Source organism: Dama dama, chromosome 4, assembly GCF_033118175.1.
Source record: "Dama dama isolate Ldn47 chromosome 4, ASM3311817v1, whole genome shotgun sequence".
Classification (NCBI taxonomy): Eukaryota; Metazoa; Chordata; class Mammalia; order Artiodactyla; family Cervidae; genus Dama; species Dama dama.
In genome coordinates, this window is record NC_083684.1 from 72152508 (window position 1) to 72174614 (window position 22107).

Sequence of the window (22107 nt, forward strand, 5' to 3'; positions counted from 1 at the left end):
CTGAGCACTCTTTCTGCATGAAAGTCAAAGAGTTAGTCGCTCAGCCGTGCCCATCTCTTTGCAACCCCATGGACTGGGGGTTGCACGCCAGGTTTCTCTGTCCAGGAGATTTCCCAGGCAAGAATGCTAGTCTCCGCGCATGGAATTCTCCAGGCAAGAATACTGGAGTGGGTAGCCATTCCTTTCTCCAGGGAATCTTTCCGATCCAGGGATCGAACCTAGGTCTCCTGCATTGCAGACAGATTCTTTACCGTCTGAGCCACCAGGGAAGCCCTTCTGCATGTTCGTCAAAGGGAAATGCTTGATACCTTCTCTTTGCGCACAATTTCCCCAGCCTCCTCGTGGAGGAGCTCAGCAGTTTGGCCTGGAAACGGGAACTACATAACTCAGAATTCCTTGCGTCGAAGGCAGTGTCCTTTATTGGCTCAGGGAAACGGAGTTTCCGTTTGGGCACAAAGGGTGGGGGCGGGACCTCCTAACTCCGCCTCCAGGCGGCCATTATAACTGCCCCAAGCTTGTGCCTGGTCCAGAACGCTAGGTTGGGACGAAGGTGATGCGATTAAGGATGTCCGAGAGGAGGTGCTGTCTCTGCTGCACAGAGGCGGGCCCGAGGTTCGGCGCCTCCCGGGGTGCCTCGCGCCAGGCCCGGGAGCGAGACCGCGGCGCGGGTATCCCCCCGCCTCTCGAGCACTTCGGTCCCCCTGCGCCTAGAAGTCCGATGGCGGCGGCGGCGTTGAGGGACCCGCCTCAGGTAAGCGCTCGTTCTCCGGGCCCGCACCGCCCTCAGCCGACCGGACACTGAAGCCCCGAGCGCCAGACGCCTGTTTCCGCTCCCACAGTTCAGGTCCCCGGGTCCAGGACGGTGAGGCAATCGTGGGTGGGGCCTTGCGTCTGACAGTTTGGTGGCGCTTCGGAGAGGGTGCAGGCAGAGGGACCCGCAAGTGCAGAGGCTTGCACGTGGAACTTAGCTGGGTGGATTCGGGCATCCTGGGGTCCATCTGATGTCTGCAGGAATAAACAACATGAGGCAGCTGTTAAGACTGGACTAGTAGAGTGCAAGTTGTTCATTACTCTGAGAACTCTAGAAGCGATGGGTAGTTTTAAGAAAGAAAGTGCAGAATCCACGTCAGAGGTTAAAGTGTTTTCAAAAGCTGTTCAAAGGAAAAAGATGCAGAGACATCAAATTGATGATTCCGGGGTGCTCTGGCCTGTTTCATTTAGCCTGGAGAATAAGATCAGGGGGAAATGTGGTCATTTGTGAGCATCAGTAGGCCTGAGGTGCGCCACCAATGGGCTAGGCTTTGGATGAGGGTTAGGTGGACAGAAGAAGGTTGTGACAGATAAGGGAACAGCAGGTACAGCCTCAAAGTGGAGTAGGGCGGTGGATGTCGGAAACGAACAGGCGATGTGTGTGGTGGAGTCTCAGGTAAGAAATGGAGCCTCTCAGGGAGGCCTTTAATAGAAGATTTTGGCGCTGCCACTGCTACTGGGAGCCATGAGAGGTCTAGGGAATTACTGGATCCTGTATGAATTTGCCAAACATACTCTGGATGCTGTCTGCTAAATTGTAGTGTAAGTCCTAAAATTAAGTCCCAGTTTTATATGCTGCCTGGACATGTGTTAAAACTGGTAGGACCTCAAATGACCGGAGCACCAGTTCCCCACCTTGCTCTGCCCCAGTGGATAGGGTCTCCTTAACTAAACAACCCTTTTCATAAAGGGGCTGAGGTATAGTTCCTGCTTATCCCTCTGTAGTGGGTTTCAGTGCCCTGTCAGCCAGCCCTTTGGGGTTATTTAGAAAAGAAACTTGCATCCTCCTTTGGAGAGCAGGGGCACCTTACCTTCTTGGTACTATAAAGCTTAGGTCCCACAGCTCTTGGTTGTCCACTGTTTTCCAGAGTGTAACACCTTGTAGCCCTGTGTGGTGTGTGGTGTTCTCCTATTCTAGCTGTGGATATATAGGATTAATAAGATGCTACTGATAATATCTCTCCAGTGTTAGCTGTCCTATGTTTGGTCATCACTATAACTCTAGGCAGGAAACACATCCTCACCAGTGGAGTGAAAAGGATGTGATCAAAATACTTCAACATGAGGGGAGGCCAAGGAGAGGCTTATAGAGTGGGATGGTGAGGTGGTGCTGGCTGTGGGCACGTGCCTGTGGTGTCTGGAGATAAGAGGGATGTGCAATCTAGAGAGTGATGTGTACATGGAGAGGGTGTATGTCTGATGGTCCCAGGTCCCTGGTATTGTGATTTACATGACCTTGACCATACCAGGGTTATTGCCTGGCAGGAGTATTGGATTCCTCTATGTCAGGCCCACAGTTTAAGTATCTGTTTGTGCACCTGTCTCTTGTCACTGATGGCTGGACCCCATAATCAGTGGGCCTGTAGGGAGACAATGGCATCAGGGCCTAGTTTCTCCTCTGACTGGGGAGTTTGGGAGGAGGATGGTCATAGAATAGATATATGGGGGAATTCCTCTTGAGAGGAACTTGTTTGTGATTTCATCTGTCCCAATTGTGACAGGGTAGTGTGACTTTTGAAGATGTGGCCGTGAACTTTTCCTGGGAGGAATGGGGTCTCCTTGACGAGTCTCAGAAACGCCTGTATCATGATGTGATGCTGGAGAACTTGGCACTTATAAGCTCCCTGGGTAAGAACCTCAAACCCACCCCTGTGCCCTGAGCTAGTCTCCGCCCTTTCTCTTTGTCCATTGGCAAGTCTCCTTTCTCACGTCAGGACCCTGGGCACTGCTTCCTTCCTCAGTTCCCTGAGTAGGTGTTGTGGTTGGTAGGGCTGAGGAATGAGCACTGTCCTCTTTTCTCCTTGACAGATCCAAGACCTGCTACCCCTTGCCTTGCAGGGATGGATCCAGAGTCAGGAGTCTTTCCACCTTGTTTACCCTCTCCATAGCCAGGTGAATTTTCCAGATCCAAGGTACCAGTCTACCCCAGGTTCTATTTCCTTTCTCTGGCTAACATTTCCTCATTCTTGCTTGTTCCAGAAATTACTGTCATTGACCTGCTCCTTTTATATGGAGCATGGGCTATTCTTGCAAGATACTCCTCTGAAATTCTTTTTGTAATATTTAATTTTATGTCTTGTGCTGAGTTATTTTTGGCCAGTGCTGGCTGCTTTTCTGTCCTGTCTTTATCATAGTCCTTGAATCATCCAGGTTCTTCATAGTTACTCATCAAGAGGATGAAGTGGAGAGGCTCACAGAACAGAAAGGACTCCAACTACAGCACATGGAACTTGGACATAGTCTGGTCCTGATAAGTGTCCCCTGGGGGAGGGTGTAATGTCAGGGCTATATACAAATCATACCAGAAAGCTATTCTCTGACTAGCCTTTGGGTGCCAATCACAGTGGCCGCCATACTTTCTCCCTGCACTTCCCCATTCTTTGGTTAGCCACCTTCTCAACACTGTTACTTGTCACTTCTTATTTCCAACTTAGGGCTAATTCTTACCTCCCTGGACTCCATTCCTCAGTGCTTTTTCACACTGCTTCTTCTGCAGTGCTGTCCAACATCAGCCTATACCTTTTATGTCATAAGCTATGTACATTTTTAATCCTTCAACACCAGCTGCTCTGTTACAGTTGGATTTTTCTGAGCCTGAATATAACCTACTATATAGTATTCATGTGTCACTACCAGTCAAGGTCCTACTGAAAATTTTTGCAGAATGAGCTGTAGACCCTGCCTCTTCTTGTGTCACTCCATGGTTGTGTCCTTTACTTTGTGAGGACTTCCCCATTCTGTAATCTTTAAAAGCCCAGTGCTGCTAAGCAGCCCCATCCTTAACTTAAACGCAACCACCTTGTCTTACAAACAATCCCATTGACTCATTCCTGGATTTATAATGCCCACATTTGTAATGGGCCTTTTTCTTTGCACAAAGTCAGTATGTATGTCACCAGTATTTCTCTGCTTTCAGGTTGTTGGCCTGGAGAAGAGGATAAGGAGGCATTTTCTGAACAGAGTATTTCTGATCAAGGATGCTCACAGATCAGGATTGTTAAGGCAGGTCTGTCTCCCCAGAAGGCCAACCTCTATGAGATATGTGGCCCGCTCTTGAGTGACATTTTTCACTTGGCTGAGTACCAGGAACCACACTGTGGGCAGGAACTCCACGTGAGTGGGATATGTGAGAAGCCATTCTATTTTGGAGTAAACTTTCATCAGCACCAAAAGCAGCATATTGGAGAGAAACCATTGAGAAGTGATGTGAGGAGAGCCTTGTTTGTGAACAGCTGCAAAGTCTATGTATCAGTGAAGCCCTTTACCCTTGGGAATATTGGGAAGGACTTCCTGGGCAACTCAGGATTTCTTCACCAACAGGCCACACACAACTGGCACAAATCACATAGTGGAACTAAGTGTGAGACTCCCTTTCTAAGGGGTAAAAATCATTATAATTGGGGAGACTACACAAAACCTATGAGTGGCAAACACACACTTGTTCAGCACCAGAGAGTCCTCACTAGAGAAAGATGTTACGTGTGCAGCGAATGTGGAAAATCATTTAGCAAAAGCTCTCATCTCATTAGACATCAGAGCGTTCACACTGGAGAAAGGCCTTATGAGTGCAACGAATGTGGCAAATCTTTTAGCCAAAGCTCAAACCTCATTCAGCATCAGAGAGTTCACACTGGAGAAAGGCCTTACGAGTGCAGTGAATGTGGGAAAGCCTTTATCCAAAGATCACATCTCATTCAGCACTGGAGAGTTCACACTGGAGAAAGGTCTTATGAGTGTAAAGAATGTGGGAAATCTTTTAACAAAAGCTACAGCCTCATTCACCATCAGAGTGTTCATACTGGGAGAAGGCCTTATGAATGTGGTGAATGTGGGAAGTCATTTTCCCAAAACTCTGTGCTCCTTCAACATCAGAGAGTTCACACTGGTGAGAGTCCTTATGAATGCAGTGAATGTCAGAAATCTTTTCGACAAAGCTCTGCACTCCTTCAGCATCAGAGAGTTCATACTGGAGAAAGGCCTTATGAGTGTGGTGAATGTGGGAAATCCTTTAGATATATCTCCAACCTCATTACACACCGGAGAGTTCACACGGGAGAAAGGCCTTACGACTGCAGTGAATGTGGGAAATCCTTTAAGAAAAACTCTTCACTCCATCAACATTGGAGAGTTCACACTGGAAAAAGACCTTATGAGTGCAGTGAATGTGGGAAATCATTTCGCCAAAATGTTGTCCTCCTTCAACATCAGAGAGTTCACACTGGAGAAAGGCCTTACAAGTGCAATCAGTGTGAGAAATCCTTTAGATACATATCCAACCTCACTACTCATCGGAGAGTTCATACTGGAGAAAGGCCTTATAAATGTAGTGAATGTGGGAAATCATTTAGCCAAAGCTCTAACCTCATCACACATCGGAGAATTCACTCTGGGAAAAGGCCTTACAATTTGGGGAATCTGTTGAGTTCTTTACCTACAACTCCAGTCTCTTAAAACACTGGATCAAGGCCTTATGAATGCAATGAAAGTGATTAGGCCATTAACCCAAAGTCTTGACTCTTTGGAACCACAGATTTCAGAAGGGAAAAACACCTTACATGTGTAGGATCGTACAGTTTCCTTTTTCAGCGGATCTACTCTTGAGATCCTTCCTGGTGGTACCATCTGAATTGAACATCATACATCCAAACATCTGCAAACATCCCAGGTATGTGGGAGCTACATTGTGCTTTTTAACCTGGCCTCTTGCCAGACTTCTGTTGCTGACAGTTTCTGTGGCGTCACTTCTCCCACCTGGCAGGTTTCAGCCACCCCAGAGTGTTCAGGAAAGGAACCTTGATTTTTCCCATTCATGGGAGGAACTGTGAGAAGCCAGAGAAGCACTCATTTCCTCTCATTGCTTTGATGAGTTATGTCACTGACATGACCCATTTTGGGCCCAGAGGACTCTGCTTGTTGCCCAAGGCTTCCCAGGGAAGACTGCAGAGCTTTCTGGTTCTAACCTGTGGCCTGACTGTGTATTTTCTGGGTTCAGAGGTCAGTCTAAGGAAGGAGTAGTCATTGTGACAACCGTCAGTGCTTCTGAAAATAGCATGAAGTTGTCTTGTTCACAGGGGATATTGCCTTGTGTGTGCGCACTGGTGAGGAACATACTCTCAGGCCCTGCAGTGGAGCTATGTGCTCTCACATGCAGAATTCTGTAGGTAGTATCACTGGTTGTAAGATTATGGTGGGAATGGTAATTGTTACAGAAAGTACTAGATTAATAGTGGGAGCAGGACACTATTACAGACTGGTTGGATGTGCCCATTTAAAAGAGCCTCCACAGTGTTCCAGTCATTGTGGCTGTGAAGGATGAACATGTACAGAAATTCTCAGGCCTCCTAAATTGTGAATCTTGTATTAGCAGAGAGCATTACAGGAGAAAATAATCCAAAAGTTTTGTGGTTTCTGTAATCTATCTGAGCTGTCCTCCTCAAGGCCATTTCTGTGCAGATAGAAAAGTGAGGATAGAGAGAAGGGATATCTTTTCAGTGAGTAGCAGACATTGTGACAATATTCCTGTTGAATCACGTTGGGAACAGTCTTCATTGCTTATATTTTTGACCGCTGAGGCCAACTGCCCCTCCCAAAGCATGAGGCAGAAAGTGATGAAGTCAATATCGGGAATTTATTTAAATGGTAAGAAATCCAGATTTGTATTTTGAATATATTTTTAAGTTTTAATAACATCAAAATACTTGCAGTAAAATGCACATAGTTAAAATATACACTTTGATAAGTTTTGACATTTATATAAACCATCATCACATCCATAAAAAATCCAATCTACTTTCATTTTTACCTTGTTTCCTTTTTTGATGTTACTCTGACCTCTAGTCAACCACTGATTTGTTTTTCTTTAGATAAGTTTTAATTGTCTAAAATTTTATATGATTAGAATCATGAAGTGTTTATGCTTTTCCTCTCAGGTACTCTTATGTGAAATATTTATCAGTGAGTAGTTCATTTTTTTATATTGATGAGAATTCTATTCTGTGGATATACCACTATTTGTCCATTCATCTGTTTATCCATATTTGAGTTCCCAGTTTTTGACTGTTGCAAGTAAAACTGCAGACATTTGAATATATTAAAAGTTCTTCACATGGTTATGTTTCACTTTTCCTGTATTAATACTTTGGGCTGTAATGCCTGAGTTACAGGCTTAGTGAATGTGTGACTTTTTAAAGAACATTATACTATGTTAAGGTAGGAGAGGTTACACAAGAAAAAGATGAAAAAACCCAGCAGTCTTCCTGATCCAGGTGATAAGAGGCATTAAGGAATTACATCTGTACAGACCCTGAGTCCACAGAGGGGAGATCACTATTTGCCATGCATTTTATCATGCAGGCTACTCCTGATATCTGTAGAAAATTACAAAGGCTTGAGCTGGGCCCCAGACCCCATTGTCAACCTTGGTAGAGGAGGCCTTCAAGGTCTAACTACCAAGACTTGATGGAGGAGGCCAATAAGCATAAAAGACTAATAAAGAAAATGCAGCTCTTGGCTGTTTTGATTCAGCCACCACCTCGAGGGGACCTTGAAGGACTGAGAAAGCTGGACAAACCCCCAGGAAGCCACCTGGGCCTGAACCAATGTGCTTTTGTCAGAAAGGGGGACACTGGAAGGGGGGATGTCTTGAGTGCCCTCCTGGGGGACACCCAAGGGGCAACCCCGACCAACCACAGTTCTTTGTGAATAAGTTGGATGAGAGAGCTCACACAGTGACTGATGGGGCCCGAGTGCCTGCCTGGATATAGATCCTGCTTGATCCATTTTCATTACCTCAGCAGAGCCTTGGGTCACCCTTGATGTAGCAGGTAAAACTGAATTCCTTGTAGACACTGGAGCTGCCTGCTCTGCTCTGACTTGGCCACCTGGCCCTTTTTCCATCTGTGGACTGTCCTGTGACAGGAGTTGGTGGACAGCCAAATGGAGGGCGGTTTAATCTCTCCATGGCTTCCCAGGTGGCACAGTGGTAAAGAATCTGCCTGCAATGCAGGAGACTCAGGTTCAATTCCTGGGTCAGGAAGATCCCTTGGAGAAGGAAAAGGCAGCCCACTCCAGTATTCTTGCCTGGAAAATTCCATGGTTAGAGGAGTATGGTAGGCTTCAGTCCATGGGGTCGCAAAGAGTCAGCCACAGCTGAGCACATCAGCACATCCTGTAATCTAATATGGTTGTTTCCCTTTGTATTCTTACGGAAGACTTTGGGACTTCCAGTTCTTCCACATCCTTGCCAATATCTTTAGTCTTTTTCAACTTTTGACTTTTAAAATAAATGTGTGGTGTTATCTCACTGTTGTTTTAATTGCATTCCTCAGATGTGGAGTGTTTTTTCACTTTTTAAATTCCCCACTAGTGGTAACTCGTGGTAACCTTCATCCATTTTTATAGAAATAATTTTGGCTGTTTCTCTTTTTATTAGCAAGATAATGAAACAACAAAGACTTAATTTGAAACTTCATTCTTTAGGGATGTAATTCTAGCTATTTTAAATTCTGAAATACTATCTTCTAATTTTTTCTGCTGTATACTGTGCAGTGGCCATGTACAGCATATTTTAAATTTAATCTGCATTACTAACATAGTCCCCATAATCAAGCCAAGAATTACATTGTTTGCAGTTTCCCCAATGTAAATATTCCCACTGCTGTCAATTTAAAGCTTCTAATGTGGTATCACTGAACATGGAGTTTGAGAGTGGACAGCATACCAGTATATTGTGTTTCCTCTGTAGTGATATTTTATGGGCTTCCTAGGTGGCACAGTGGTAAAGAATCCCCCTGCCAGTGCAGGAGACACAAGAGACACGGGTTCGATCCCTGGGTTGGGAAGATCCCCTGGAGGAGGAAATGGCAACCTACTCCAGTATTCTTGCCTGGAAAATTCCATGGACAGAGGAGCTCTGATTCCTTATCCTAAAACCTTCGAAGTAGGTCTACTCAAAAGGTAAGAAATAGGCCCAGAAAACAAAAAAAGTTGAGAATTTGACAGCACCACTTGTCACACGTTTCTTCCTAAATTTATTCAGCCGTTGGGGTTACTATTGTGAAAGGAAAATCAAAATGGAGTCTATATTGAGCAGGGCTTTCTAAAATGGGGTCCAGAGGCTATTAAGGAAGTGTGACTTATGCACCTCTCAGCCTGGATGGAATCTGTTCTTTTGACTACTTACTGTCCTAATGAAGCCATCTAGAACATCTGCCAGGAACTTAGGATGCTTATCAAACCCTTAGCCTAGAGTAACTCATGATCACCTATCTATACCTGTTGGACCCCAGCTGTAAAAAACTCCTGATTGCTTAAGGACAAATATTTCCTAAATCCCATCAGACTCAATCACAGTTCTCACAAAGCAACTTGAAGAAACTCATGGCTTTCTGTCTTTGTAAGCCCCTGAGAGTCTTCTCCCAGAACATTCTTTTGGGGTTACCTGATTCTGTGTCTCCTGAATTGCATTTCTTAAGACTCCAAATAAACTCTTTTCTTACTTGCAGCCTGCTGTGTTGTTTTTTGGTTGGCATTACATGTGTCAGAAGCAGGATACAGGATGCAGACCTGCACGAGCCCTCACCAACTCTGACACTGCCTTGTATTCAAATCAGGTGCCTAGAAGCCCTTTGAGCTTTTCATCTCCTTGGTAATCCCAGATCATGGTGGTAAGTCTTCCTGTACTTAAGCCACCTACCTTGGTAGAAGTTCCAGTTTCAGCAAAGGGTGTCCTTTGTTGCTGACTTCTGTCCTCTAGGATTTTGTTTCTGGTTTTGTTTGAGTGGCCTCCACTATTTTTAAAAATATTTTATTGAAGTATAGTTGACTACAATGTCATGTTAATTTCTTTTGTACAGCAAAATGACTCAGTAATACATACATTCTTTTTCACTGTTTTCCATTATGGTTTGTCTGATGATATTGAATATAGTTCCATGTGCTATACAGTAGGACCTTGTTTATCCATCCTATGTATAATATAATAGATGGCCTCTGCTAATCCCATATTCCCAGTCCTTCCCTCTCCTACCCCTATTCCGCCCTGGCAATCTCAGGCAATCTCTCACTATATATCTGTGAGTCTGTTGTTCTTTTATAGTGGCTCCATTCCACAGACAAGGAAATTGAGGCTCCAGAACCAGCGGGCAGCCCTGCTGCTGGGATGAGGCAGAGCAGTGACCTGAACCCCGAGGCAGAAGAGTCTCAGCGGGGCGGCTATCTGTCTGCTGAAGACACAGGTGCAGCCTCCAAGTGGGACCCACAGTAGGGATCCCAGCTACTTTGGGAAGAGCTCCCTGACTGGCCAGAGCCCTTGGCTCCTGGAGCTCTCTGCTGTCCCTGCAGCCTCCCTGTGGGCCCCACCACCTCTCTGCAGACTCTCAACTCACAGCTGCCCCCTTGGGGGCCTCCCTCAGGGCCCAGCCCTGTCTGTCCTCTAAGAGCCCCCAAGGCAGCCCCATCATTATCCCCCTTTTGCACTGGGGGAAATGTCATGTGTGAGACTGGAGGGGCATCTTTTGCTGTGAGCCCGGCAGAGGTGAGGGTGCAGACATCAGTCCAAGGCTCACCCACCATGTCCCCCCTCCCCTCTGACCTGGTTGCACCCCAAGAAACCTCCTTGTTCCCTCGGGCTCCTCTTAGGGTCCCTCTCAGCCTCCCCTGGGGCCCTGTAGATTCTCTCCAGATGCCGCTGGTCCCTGTGTTGATGTTCTCAGGTTGCCTAAACAAGGCCCCATGGTCTGGGAGTTTTAAGCACCAGAAGATTACTTCCTCACATTTCTGGAGGGTGGAAGTCTGAGATCAAGGGGTTAACAGTGATTTTTTTTTGGAGGCTTGCAAATGACTGTCCTCCTCCTCTGTCTTTACATGGTCTTTCCTCCCACATGGTCCCTACCCCACAGGCCCAGATGTCACCCCAAACACATGACTGGCCCTTGCTGCCGCATGTGAGTCACCCCAAGGTTGTTGGTCTTCCTCCTCAGTCGCCTCAGGATGTCTCCTCCAATCAGTGCCCCGCTACTCAGCTGTCACCCAGTGATCACTCTCACTGTTGTGGACCTTGGAAGAGAGGCTCAGGACTAAGAATGTCCACTGTAACCTTCACCAGTCCCTGTCCCCATGGCGCTTCTCTCACCTCCTCCAACTAGTGAGTTTAGTTCTCACCACTTATAGGTAAAAAGAAAACCAGTGACTGACAATGAACATTCCTTAAGAACATTCCTATTCCCTGCTAGGGAACTAAACTTGACCACTGTCCCTGAATGGACTAGATGAGGTCTGGCCCGTCTTGTACATCTTGTGCCTTTCACATATGATAGGATGACAGTGCCCCACGCTGTCACACTATCTCCCTAGATACGTGGAGGCAGGCTGTATCTAGTACGTGAAGTGTTTGTATCCAAGCGTGTCATGGTGTGGTACCAAAACACAATCACACTGTTCATGTGTCACATACAATTTTATTCCACAGATACACACTTAAATAGACAAGAGATTGGACTTCCCTGGTGGCTCAGTGGTAAAGAATCTACCTTCAAGAAACCTGCTTCAAGAAATCCCACATGCTGAGGAGAAGCGAAGCCCGCGTGCCCCAACTGCTGAACCCACATGCCCTAGAGCCCAGGCTCTGCAACACGAGAAGTACACTGCAATGAAGAGTAACCCCGGTGTGGTGCAACTTGAGAAAAGTCCTCTCGGCAACGAAGACGCAGCCCAGCCAAAAATAAATAAATTTAAAAAAAAGAGAGATTTACTTCTTGTTGAAAATGGGGAATGAGATTTCCTTCCTCTCAGAGCATTTACTTTAGAAAACTTGTAGGAACTGTCTCATCTTTTTAAAATGCATGTCTTTGAAGACTTCTAAGAAGGCCTTTTCTCAGCTGGTCTTTTTTTTTTTTTACCTCCAGTTTTAGGATTCATACGTCTTTCTCAAGAACCTGGCTCCCATCTCCTGACACTGAAGATGGGGAGATAGCTCACCAGGCAGTTCTGTTAGGAGGATAGGAGTCTCATCTTAGTGGATGCCATGCTCCAACTTTAAAAACTACCTTCAGTTATAGAGATGAGAATTTTGTGTTTCCTCTAGATAAAACCAATAAACTACACAGTCACCCCAATTACCAGGTAAAATTAGGACTCTGTGTGACAAATGGTATTGTCAGCTCCTCTTTCTCGAGGACTAGGGGAGTTAGATTTTTTTTTTCCTGTCTTTACAGTTTCCTAGTGGATTGCCTGTGATGCACTGTAATCCTTTAATACTTATTTTAACAATAAAATTGATTTTGTCTTTACTACCTTGTGGAAAAGATTTCTTGATTGGGAGAAATTTTTGTTTTCATTTCCCTAACAGTCATCATCACGCACCTCTCCACAGGGATCAAACCTCATCACCCATCTCATTGGCATCTAGTATACAGGATATATGGGGGAAGGGTGGTCAGTATCAGTTCAACAGTATCAGAGACACATCTAGAATATGCCAATTTCAGACAAACTAATGACAACAAACTGTAAGAAATGAGAATTTTACAAGGTAAGTGCATCCCATGTGTTAAGAGATCTGTGAGAGACAGTTAATGAATGCTTCCAGAATATATTCTGGATTCTGATTGCAACTAATCTGATTTAAGAAACACATTTTGAGACAATTCAACATTGATAAAATACATTTTTATGATTACTGAGTTATGAAAATACCTTTTAAAAAAGTCAGTTCTGCAGAGATTATACATTAAATGATGCTGTATGTGGAATTAGTACTAGGCCCCCCTTATCTGCAGCAGATAACATCCCAAGACCTCCAAGTGATTGCCTGAAACCAAGCCCTACATGTACTGTTTTTCCCTATACGTATGTACCTGTGATAAAGATTAACAATAGCTGTAATAAAAGTGAGGGACTTCCCTGATGGTCCAGTGGTTGGAACCCCAAGCTCCCAAAGCAGGGGCACTGGGTTTGATCCCTGGTCAGGAAACTAGATCCCACGTGCCACAACTAAGACCCAGCACAGCCAAATAAATATGTATTTGTTAAGATAAATGTGATCTCTCAAAATATATAATACTGTACTCACCTCTTTTGTGATGATGTGAGATGATAGAATGCCTGTGAATTACTAGACAAATGTATATTCATATGGGAGAGATGAAGAGGGTGGTGAAAGATTGCATTATGCAGAAAGTTGCAATTTAAAACTCGTGAATTGTTTCATTTCTGGAATTTTCCATTTAATATTTCCTTGGGTCTCTGAAACCCCTAAAAAGCAAGTTTGTGAATAGGTAAGAAACTGGTAAACTAGACCGCTGGTGTAGATGGGGATAGATGAAATAAGAGTGGCTATGAAGGCTTCCCTGGAGGCTCAGAAGTAAAGAATCCACATGTCAATGCAGGAGACATGGATTTGAGTCTTGATCCAGAAGGATCCCACATGCCATGGAGCAAATAAGCACATTAAAAAAAGCAAAGAATGGCCATGAAATGATGGATAATTGGTTCATCTGGCTTCATAATAGTCTCTTTTTTTTGTATATATTTGAAAGTAGGCATAACAAAATATACAATATGTCATTGTATCATTAATTTTATATGCTGAGTAGGATAAATTTTAAAAAGCAGGAGGAAAATTGGTTTTGGGGTTTTGAACATGCATCAACTCATCAAAAGTTACTTATTAATAAGTGTGTGTAACAAGTCAATTATACCTATACATTCAACTTTTAAAGTAAAATATTAAAACTTCCAACTCCCTAATCATATTAAATTCTATTACTGTGTTCTTGAGGTTAATTGTAGCTACTCTATGTCTAAAGTGGAAATAGAATATATTGTCGGGCTGCTGGTAACTTTCCAACTCCCATAAACAGTGAAATCACACTGATTATTTTTTTTTAATTGAAGTTTAGTTGATGTATATTATAGAAATTACAGGTGCATAGTAATTAACATGCTTAAGATTATACTTCATTTAGTTATCACAAAATATATGCTGTATTTACCATGTACAATGTATCCTAGCTTATTTTATGGGCTTATTTTATGGATTTTCCAGGTGATGCAGTGGTAAAGAATCCATCTGCCAATGCAGGGTTCGATCCCTGGGTCGAGAAGTTCCCCTGGAGTAGGAAATGGCAACCTGATCCAGTATTCTTGCCTGGAAAATCCAATGGACAGAGGAGCCTGGCGGGCCAGAGTCAGACACAGCTGAGTGACTAAGCACATAGCTCTATTTTATACCTAATAGTCTCTGCCTCTTTATCTGCTACCGCTGTAGTCTCTTCCCCACTTTTCTCACCCCTCCTCCCTCTCCCCACTGGTAACCACTAGTTTGTTCTCTATATCTGTGAATCTGCTGCTTAAAAATTCAGTATCATTTGTTGTATTTTTTAGATTCCACATGTAAGTGATATCATACAGTATTTGTCTTTCTCTGGTTGACTTGTTTCACTTAGAGGAAACCCTCTGAGTTCATCCATGTTGCTCTCAGTTCAGTTCAGTTCAGTCGCTCAGTTGTGTCCGACTCTTTGCGACCCCGTGAACCACAGCGGGCCAGGCCTCCCTGTCCATCACCAACTCCCGGAATTCACCCAAACCCATGTCCATTGTGTCAGTGATGCCATCCAACTATCTCATCCTCTGTCATCCCCTTCTCCTCCAGCCCTCAATCTTTCCCAGCATCAGGGTCTTTCCCAATGAGTCAGCTCTCCACATCAGGTGGCCAAAGTATTGAAGTTTCAGCTTCAACATCGATCCCTCCAATGAACAGCCAGGACTGATCTCCTTTAGGATGGACTAGTTGGATCTCCTTGCAGTCCAAGGGACTCTCAAGAGTCTTCTCCAACACCAAGTTAAAAAGCATCAATTTTTCAGCGCTCAGCTTTCTTTTTAGTACAACTCTCATATCCATACGTGATTACTGGAAAAACCATAGTCTTGACTAGACGGACCTTTGTCAGCAAAGTAATGTCTCTGCTTTTTAATATGCTGTCTAGGTTGGTCATAACTTTCCTTCCAAGGAGCAAGCAAGCATCTTTTAATTTCATGGCTGCAATCACCATCTGCAGTAATTTTGGAGCCCAGAAAAATAAAGTCAGCCACTGTTTCCACTGTTTCCCCATCTATTTGCCATGAAGTGATGGGTTTGCTCTAAATGACGTGTTTCTCTAAATGGCAAAATTTCATTGATTTTTTTTTTTTTTTTGTATGACTGAGTAGAACTCCATTTTCCTTGTGTGTGTGTGAATATATATCAGTTCATCTGTTGATGGACACTTTATCTTAGTAATTATAAATAATGCTGCTATGAACATTGCAATGCATGTGTTTTTTCAATGTATACATGTTTTTTTTTAAGTGTTTTTGGTGTTTTTTTTTTTTTGCACATATACCCAGGAGTGGAATGCTGGGTCATATAGTAGTTCTAATTTTAGTTTTTTGAGGAAGCCCCTTGCTTTTCCCCACAGGGTATGCACCAGTTTACATTCCTAACAACAGTGCACAAGAGTCCCCTCTTCTCTACATCCTCTCCAATGTTTGTTATTTGTGTTCTTTTGGATGATAATCATTCTGACAGGCATGCATTTCCCTGCTGATTAGTGACGTTAAGCATCTTTTCTTGTGCCTGTTAACCATCCGTGTTTCCTTTGGGAAAAAAATATGTATTCAATTCTCTGTCCATTTTTTATTTGGACTGTTCCATTGATGTTGAGTTGTATGAGCTGTTTATGTTGGCTATTAACCCCTTATTTTGGTGGCTCAGACGGTAAAGCATCTGCCTGCAATGTGGGATACCTGGGTTCGATCCCTGGTTTGGGAAGATCCCCTGGAGAAGGAAATGGCAACCCACTCCAGTACACTTGCCTGGAAAATTCCATGGATGGAGGAGCCTGGTAGGCTACAGTCCATGGGATCACAAAGAGTCAGATATTACTGAACGACTTTACTGTATATATAAAACCCCTTATCAGTCACATCAGTTGCATATATTTTTTTCCATTCAGTAGGTTTTTTTTTTTTTTTTGATGGCTTTCTTTGCTGTGCAGAAGTTTTTAGTTAAGTCCGTTTGTTTGTTTTAGGGACAGAAAAATATCAGTACGATTTATGTCAAAAAAATGTTCTGCCTATGTGTTCCTCTGGGAGTTTCATGATTTCTGGTCTTACACTTAGGTCTTTAATCCATTTTGAGTTTATTTTTGTATATGGTTATAGAGAATGTCCTAATTTCATTCTTTGACATGTAGCTGTCCAGTTTTTGCAGCACCATTTATTGAAGAATTTCTCCATTGTATCTTCTTGTTTCCTTTGTTGTAGATTAATTAATCATAAGTACATGGATTTATTTCTGGATTCTCTATTCTGTGTCAAAATCAGGGAGTGTGTAACTTCAGATCTTTTTAGAATAAGGTAAAATTTAAGTCATAAGGAAGCACACTTATGTGTTGTTTCCTTTTAAGGTTGATAGACATCATTGTATTTCATCAAATGTAAGATTTCATCCCATTTTCAGAAGAACCATGATTATGTGTACCACTGAAAAAATACACAGCCAACTAAATCATGTCACACATTCAATTAAAAACATCCTGATTCCAGAGATGGGAAAACAAATGTGTGTCTTAAAATTGACAAGATGTGATGTATAAAACTGGGTTGGCTGGAATGGTCAGGAGTCAGCATTCAGGCGAGCAAACGTTTATTCCAGCAGGGCTTTCACACCGTGTCTGACACGCGTCGCTGCACTGTTTGCTGTCGCTGTGCACCTGTTTTGTGGGCTGACTCCCTCCAAAGGTGCTAGTTGGTACAGTGTCAATTCCAGTTGTCTCAGCCAGAAGTCTGAGTATCATACGGGTCACCTTCCCTCCGATAGCTGACTCCTGTTCCTTGATTCTGCCTCTTCAATTCCTGTAACTGCCTCTTCCAAATGGCTGAGAGTCACAACAATTGCAATGGAGCAGGCCTCCGCCATCTGTTACAGGCATGTCCCAGGAGTCTCCTGACAGGACTCTGCATCCAGACTTGACCCTTCCACTTGATTCTCTCCACGACAGCCAGCTGAAACCTGTTACTGTCTGATGGGAGCCCGTCTGTGCTCTTCACTGTCCGAGAATGACAGCCAGGCACTGGAGCCAGTTCCCTGAACTTATTTCAATCCAAAGCATGCGTGCCATAGGCTCTTTCACACCTGCCAAACAGTCTTCTTCCCAGGTGGTGCTAGTGGTAAAGAACCCACCTGCCAATGCAGGAGACTTAAGAGACGCGGGTTCGATCCGTGGGTTGGGACGATCCCCTGGAGAAGGAAATGGTAACCGACTCTAGTATTCTTGCCTGGAGAATCCCATGGACAGAGGAGCCTGGGAGGTTACAGTCTGTGGGTTCACAAAGAATCGACCCAACTGAAGCAACTTAGCAAATAGGCTGAAGGCTTCAGCACTACCAACTGCACAGAACACAAAACCCACAAACAGACAAAATCAGGCCTGGCTAGACACCAGCCAAAAACAGCCACCTGGCCAGAATCCTGGCTGTTAAGATGGTTAATCATTTGAATGCAGCTGTTTGTTTTTTACCTCTTTATGTAATGTGAGTAAAAATTTCTTATCTGGTGTGTGTTTGCCCAATATTTTTTCCTCCCACTTCATGGCTTAACTTTTGGCCTTCAGAAGGAGGTTTTTCACACAAGAGTATTTTGATTTTTTAAAAAAATAAACTGCATTTAATTGATTTTTCTTCTCATGTGTGAGGCCTTCTTGTGACATGTATTGCAAATCAGAGCTCGTAATCTATCCGAAAAGACCCGTGGCCATGTCACTGTTTCTCTGTGGGATCCTCTCACTTTTTATGTAGTTGTACACATTTTAAAGTTGGCTGTGGCCAAGATGAAGTGCCTTTTGGTGTGAGTCCTGAACTGTGTTTAGGTTGGTTTCCGGACACATATTTGCTCATTGCCCTATATTTAGGGTTCCAGTCATTACTGTTGTTTAGTCACTAAGTTGTGTCTTCACTGCGACCCCATGGACTGTAGCCCACCAGGCTTCTTAAGTGCATGGGATTTCCCGGGCAAGAATACTGGAGTGTGTTGCCATTTCCTTCTCAAGGGGATCTTCCTGACTCAGGGATTGAACCTATGTCAGCTGCATTGACAGGTGGATTCTCTACCACTGACCACCAGGGAAGTCCTGGGATGTTGGCCTCAACATGTTGAAATTCCCAGAGGCTAGTGTGTTGAACAGGACTGGCAGGAGAAACCTCAGCTGGCTCTGCAGTGGGAGCGGGTGCGGCCTGCCTTCTCCCAGTTGGCCCGCAGAGGGTGACAAGCCGCCTCTCTTCCCAGGGTGGGACTTGTGTGTTCTGCCCACAGCCTGGGTCCAGGACACAGATGACAGGCATTAGGTCTCCTCAGGCCCGGCCAGTGCTTTGGTGCAGGGTCCACCCCGGGAGGAAAACTTGAGGAAACTGGGGGGTGAGGGGGAATGCTGCCTTCTCGGGGCTGCAGGCCAGAGAAAGGGAGGTTTGAATGCCCATCCCTAGCACAGGAAAGCTGGGGGAGAAAATTCTGACTTTGAGTTAGTCTTGTGTGCGGTGTGGAAGGAGCCTTTTTTTTTTTTTTTTAGGGTTGTGATGTTCAGGTTTTGGGGTTTCATCTTAGGGTGATGGTGTTTTATCTAAGCAGGTCCCTGGCAGATTGGTATTAAAGAAATAGACTACATATGTGCCTGATGCTTCCTGGGCTGTCTCCACACCTGTTTTTTAACCCATGGGCATAATTCTGGGATGCCCTTTATATTCCAGTTATCTCCAGGAAGGTACATCCTCATGCCAGTATCACGGTGTTTTATTTACTGTGAATGTGGGATGCACATTTGAAATTGCAAGAGCCTTCAAATGTGACTTTTTCACAATTGCTTTAGAGAGGTGGGTGTGTTGGAGTTACATATTGTGGAGTGTCATCGTCTGATCCCTATTCATTGGGATATACTGTTCACTGCTCCCCTTGTCTGATGCACACAAGCACTGAAGACCTCCTGAACTTTTTAAGGTTTAGAAAGTATGGGTAGAGCCTTGGTGCAAAAGAGCACTCTTGTTTTCCTTAGGCTACAGATAGGGAAAGCAATGGTGTGAATGCCTGGTGACCTGATGGCTGGCCTGCAGGGTTCGATTTGTTTGGTTTCGGATAATGGTGCCAAAAGGTGTCTTGAGGGGCTGTTACGGTTGTTCCAGCAGCAAGAAAGGAGAGTTGCTCGCTGTTGCCTCATAATTGGAACCACCCTTTCTGGAGGAGGGAGGCAGTTGTAAGAGGTGTGTGATGCTGTTCATTTCCCTTTCCCTTGGGTGATACCATGTGGATCATTTTTCTGTCCACTTCCTTGTTACCTGTTTATCTTTGGAGGCCAGGGGCCTCTTCAGATTGGTACTCATTTTGAATGTAGCTGTTTCCTTTGTGGTTCTTAGTCTAATGTCCTTTTAAATAAAAAAGGAGCTTTACTTTTATGACTAGTTTTTTACTTTTGCCTGTGCTGGGTCTTCATTGCCAGGTGGCTTCTGATAACTGCAGCAAGTGGGGCCCATACTCCAGTTGCCCTGCACAGCTCTCAATGCGCTGATTTCGGTTGTCACAGAACTGGGCTCTAGGGCAAGTGGGCTTAAGTCATTTCAGGGCATGGGTTCAGTATTTGTGGCTCCTAGGCTCTAGAGCACAGGTTCAATAGTGTGGCGCTCGGGCTTAGTCGTTCCTTGGCATGTGCGATCTCCCTGGACCGGGGATCAAACCCCTGTGTCCTGCATTGGCAGGTCTATTCTTTACAACTAAGCCACAGTGGAAGCCCTGCACTCATTTCGAATGTAGATTTGCCTTGTGGTTCTTAGTATAATGTCAGTAAAACTTCCTCATGTAGTGTGTGGTGGGGAGTACTTTTTCCTCCCACGTTGTGGCTTTTGTGCTCAGTTGCTCAGTCGTGTCGGACTCTGCAGCCCCATGAACTGTAGCCCCCTAGGCCCTTCTGTCCAGCTTAGCTCATAGGATTGGAAAATAAGTTTTTTTGCCCTGCAGGATTTGTGTGTGTATGTTTAATAAAGTGTGTGCTATTAAGTTTTGTTTCCCACGTGTGAAGGCAGTTGGTGATGTGTGTTGCCAGTCAGAGCTCATGATCTGCCTGACCAGGCTCATGGCCGTGTGGCTGTTCCTCTAGTTGATCATGTCTGATTTTTTTCCATACTGCTGTAGATTTCAAAGTTGCCTTGGGGAAATCTGGAGTGCCTTTTGGTGTGGGCCTTGAAGTGTGTGCCTAGGTTGGTTTTGGGGGACATGTTTGCTCATTGCCCTGTAGTTAGGGTTGCAGAAGTCCTAGGAAGTGGCCTCCACCCGTTTGAATTCCCAGCAGGACTGACAGGAGAGATGTCCGCCTGCACGGCTGACATGTGGCCACAGCCTGCATTCTCCCAGTTGGCCCGCAGGGGGCGACAAGCCCGCCTCCCCCACCCCACCCACCCAATGGCGCTGGACCTGAGAGTTCTGGCCTCAGACTTTGCCCAGGGCACAGGTGTCAGACATTAGTTCTCCTCAGGACCGGCCAGTGCTTTGGCTCTGGGAGAATGCAAGGCTCTGTCCACTTGGAGGGTGGCTGGGTTTCCTCAGGTCCTGCTGGGAGGGGCCCCCCAGGAGAAAAAAGATGAGGAAACAGTTGGGGGATGCTGCCTGCTGGGGGCTGCCTGCAGGAGAAGGGAGGTCCTTCCTGGAGGACCCAGCAGAGGAAGAGCTGGGGGAGGAGAATTCTGACTTGGAGTTAGTCCTGTGTGAGGAAAATTCTGACTTGGAGTTAGTCCTGTGCGTGGCGTGGAAGGAGCCCCGTTTTGGTTTTGGTTTTCACAGTTGTGATATTCTGTTTTCCAGGTGTTTTCTTAGGGTGACAGTTCTTTCACTGCCATAGGTCCATGGAGCTTGGTCAGAAGTAAAGGAACCACATATGTCTGTCTGTGTTGCTTTCTGGGCGCTCTAAATACCTCATTTTTTTCTCTCTCTCTCATTTTGGCACAGGAGTTTAGTTCCTCAAAGGCATGTGGGATCTCCCTGGACCAGAAATTGAACCCATGTCTCCTATGTTGGCAGGTGGATTCTTTACCACCGAGCCACCAGGGAAGCCCGGTACCCATTTTGAATGTAGGTGTTTGCTTTCTGGTCCTCAGTCTCATGTGAGTCAATATGATGAGGAATTCCTCATCAGATGTGTGGTGGGAATACTTTTTCCTCCCACCTCTGGCTAAGATTTCTTGCCCTGCAGGATTTTTATTTTTATTGTTTTCTTCTGTTTACTAAATTGCATGTTGTTTTGTTTCCCCTCTGGGAGGGCTTTTGGTGATGCATGTTTCTAATCAGAGCTCCATGGTGTACCTGACTGGACCCAGGGCTGTGTGGATGTTCCTCTGAGTGATTGTGGTGGTTTCACATTGAATAATTCTCACAAACACAAAGGATTGTGACAATGCAGGGAGAGCTCGCAGAGAAGCAACTTCTCGAGAAAATGCTGAGTGCTTATTTATTGGTAACCTATCTTGTCATTTTAAACTAAGAGCAGCAAGACAGAGACCAGAACTCTGGGATTAAGAAAGCTTCCTCCTGGAGGTCCAGAAGTAGTCACATGAGAGTTGTAAAGAACGGTCTTTGAAGATGAGGGGGTTTGTTCTGCGTGCAGAACAGCATCTAACTAATGCTGATGTGTCGGCCAGAACGTCTAAGTTAAGGGTAGGGGAGAGCAAGCAAGGAAGAGGGAATGAGTAAGATTAAATTCCAGGAGATATTTCTGAGAAAGCAGTAAAACATGGTTCCCACAAGTGATCTAATTTTTTATCTACTTCTGTGGTTTGGAAAACTGCCTGGAGCCAATCAGGAGTGCCTTCGGATATGAGCCCTGAAGTGAATGCCTACATTGGTTTGGGGGCACATTTTCAATCATTTCCCTGTAGTTAGGGTTGCAGAAGTCCTGGGATAGTGGCCTCGACTCTCTTGAATTTCCAGAGTGTGCCTTGAGCAGAACTGGCCAGAGACACCTCGGCCTGCTCTGCGGTGGGAGCGGGTGCGGCCTGCATTCTCCC

General features: G+C 44.9%; 1 protein-coding gene across 1 annotated transcript; it reads left to right on the forward strand.

The window, feature by feature from the left end:
* The first annotated feature begins 503 nt into the window (after window positions 1–503).
* Window positions 504–12271, forward strand: LOC133055016 (zinc finger protein 154-like). The gene is given in 6 exon segments (XM_061140489.1): window positions 504–751; window positions 2532–2658; window positions 3947–5343; window positions 5345–5695; window positions 9534–10265; window positions 11498–12271. Coding segments are annotated over 4 exon segments (1830 nt in total). The 5' UTR covers window positions 504–553; the 3' UTR covers window positions 5453–5695; window positions 9534–10265; window positions 11498–12271.
* Window positions 12272–22107: the final 9836 nt, after the last annotated feature.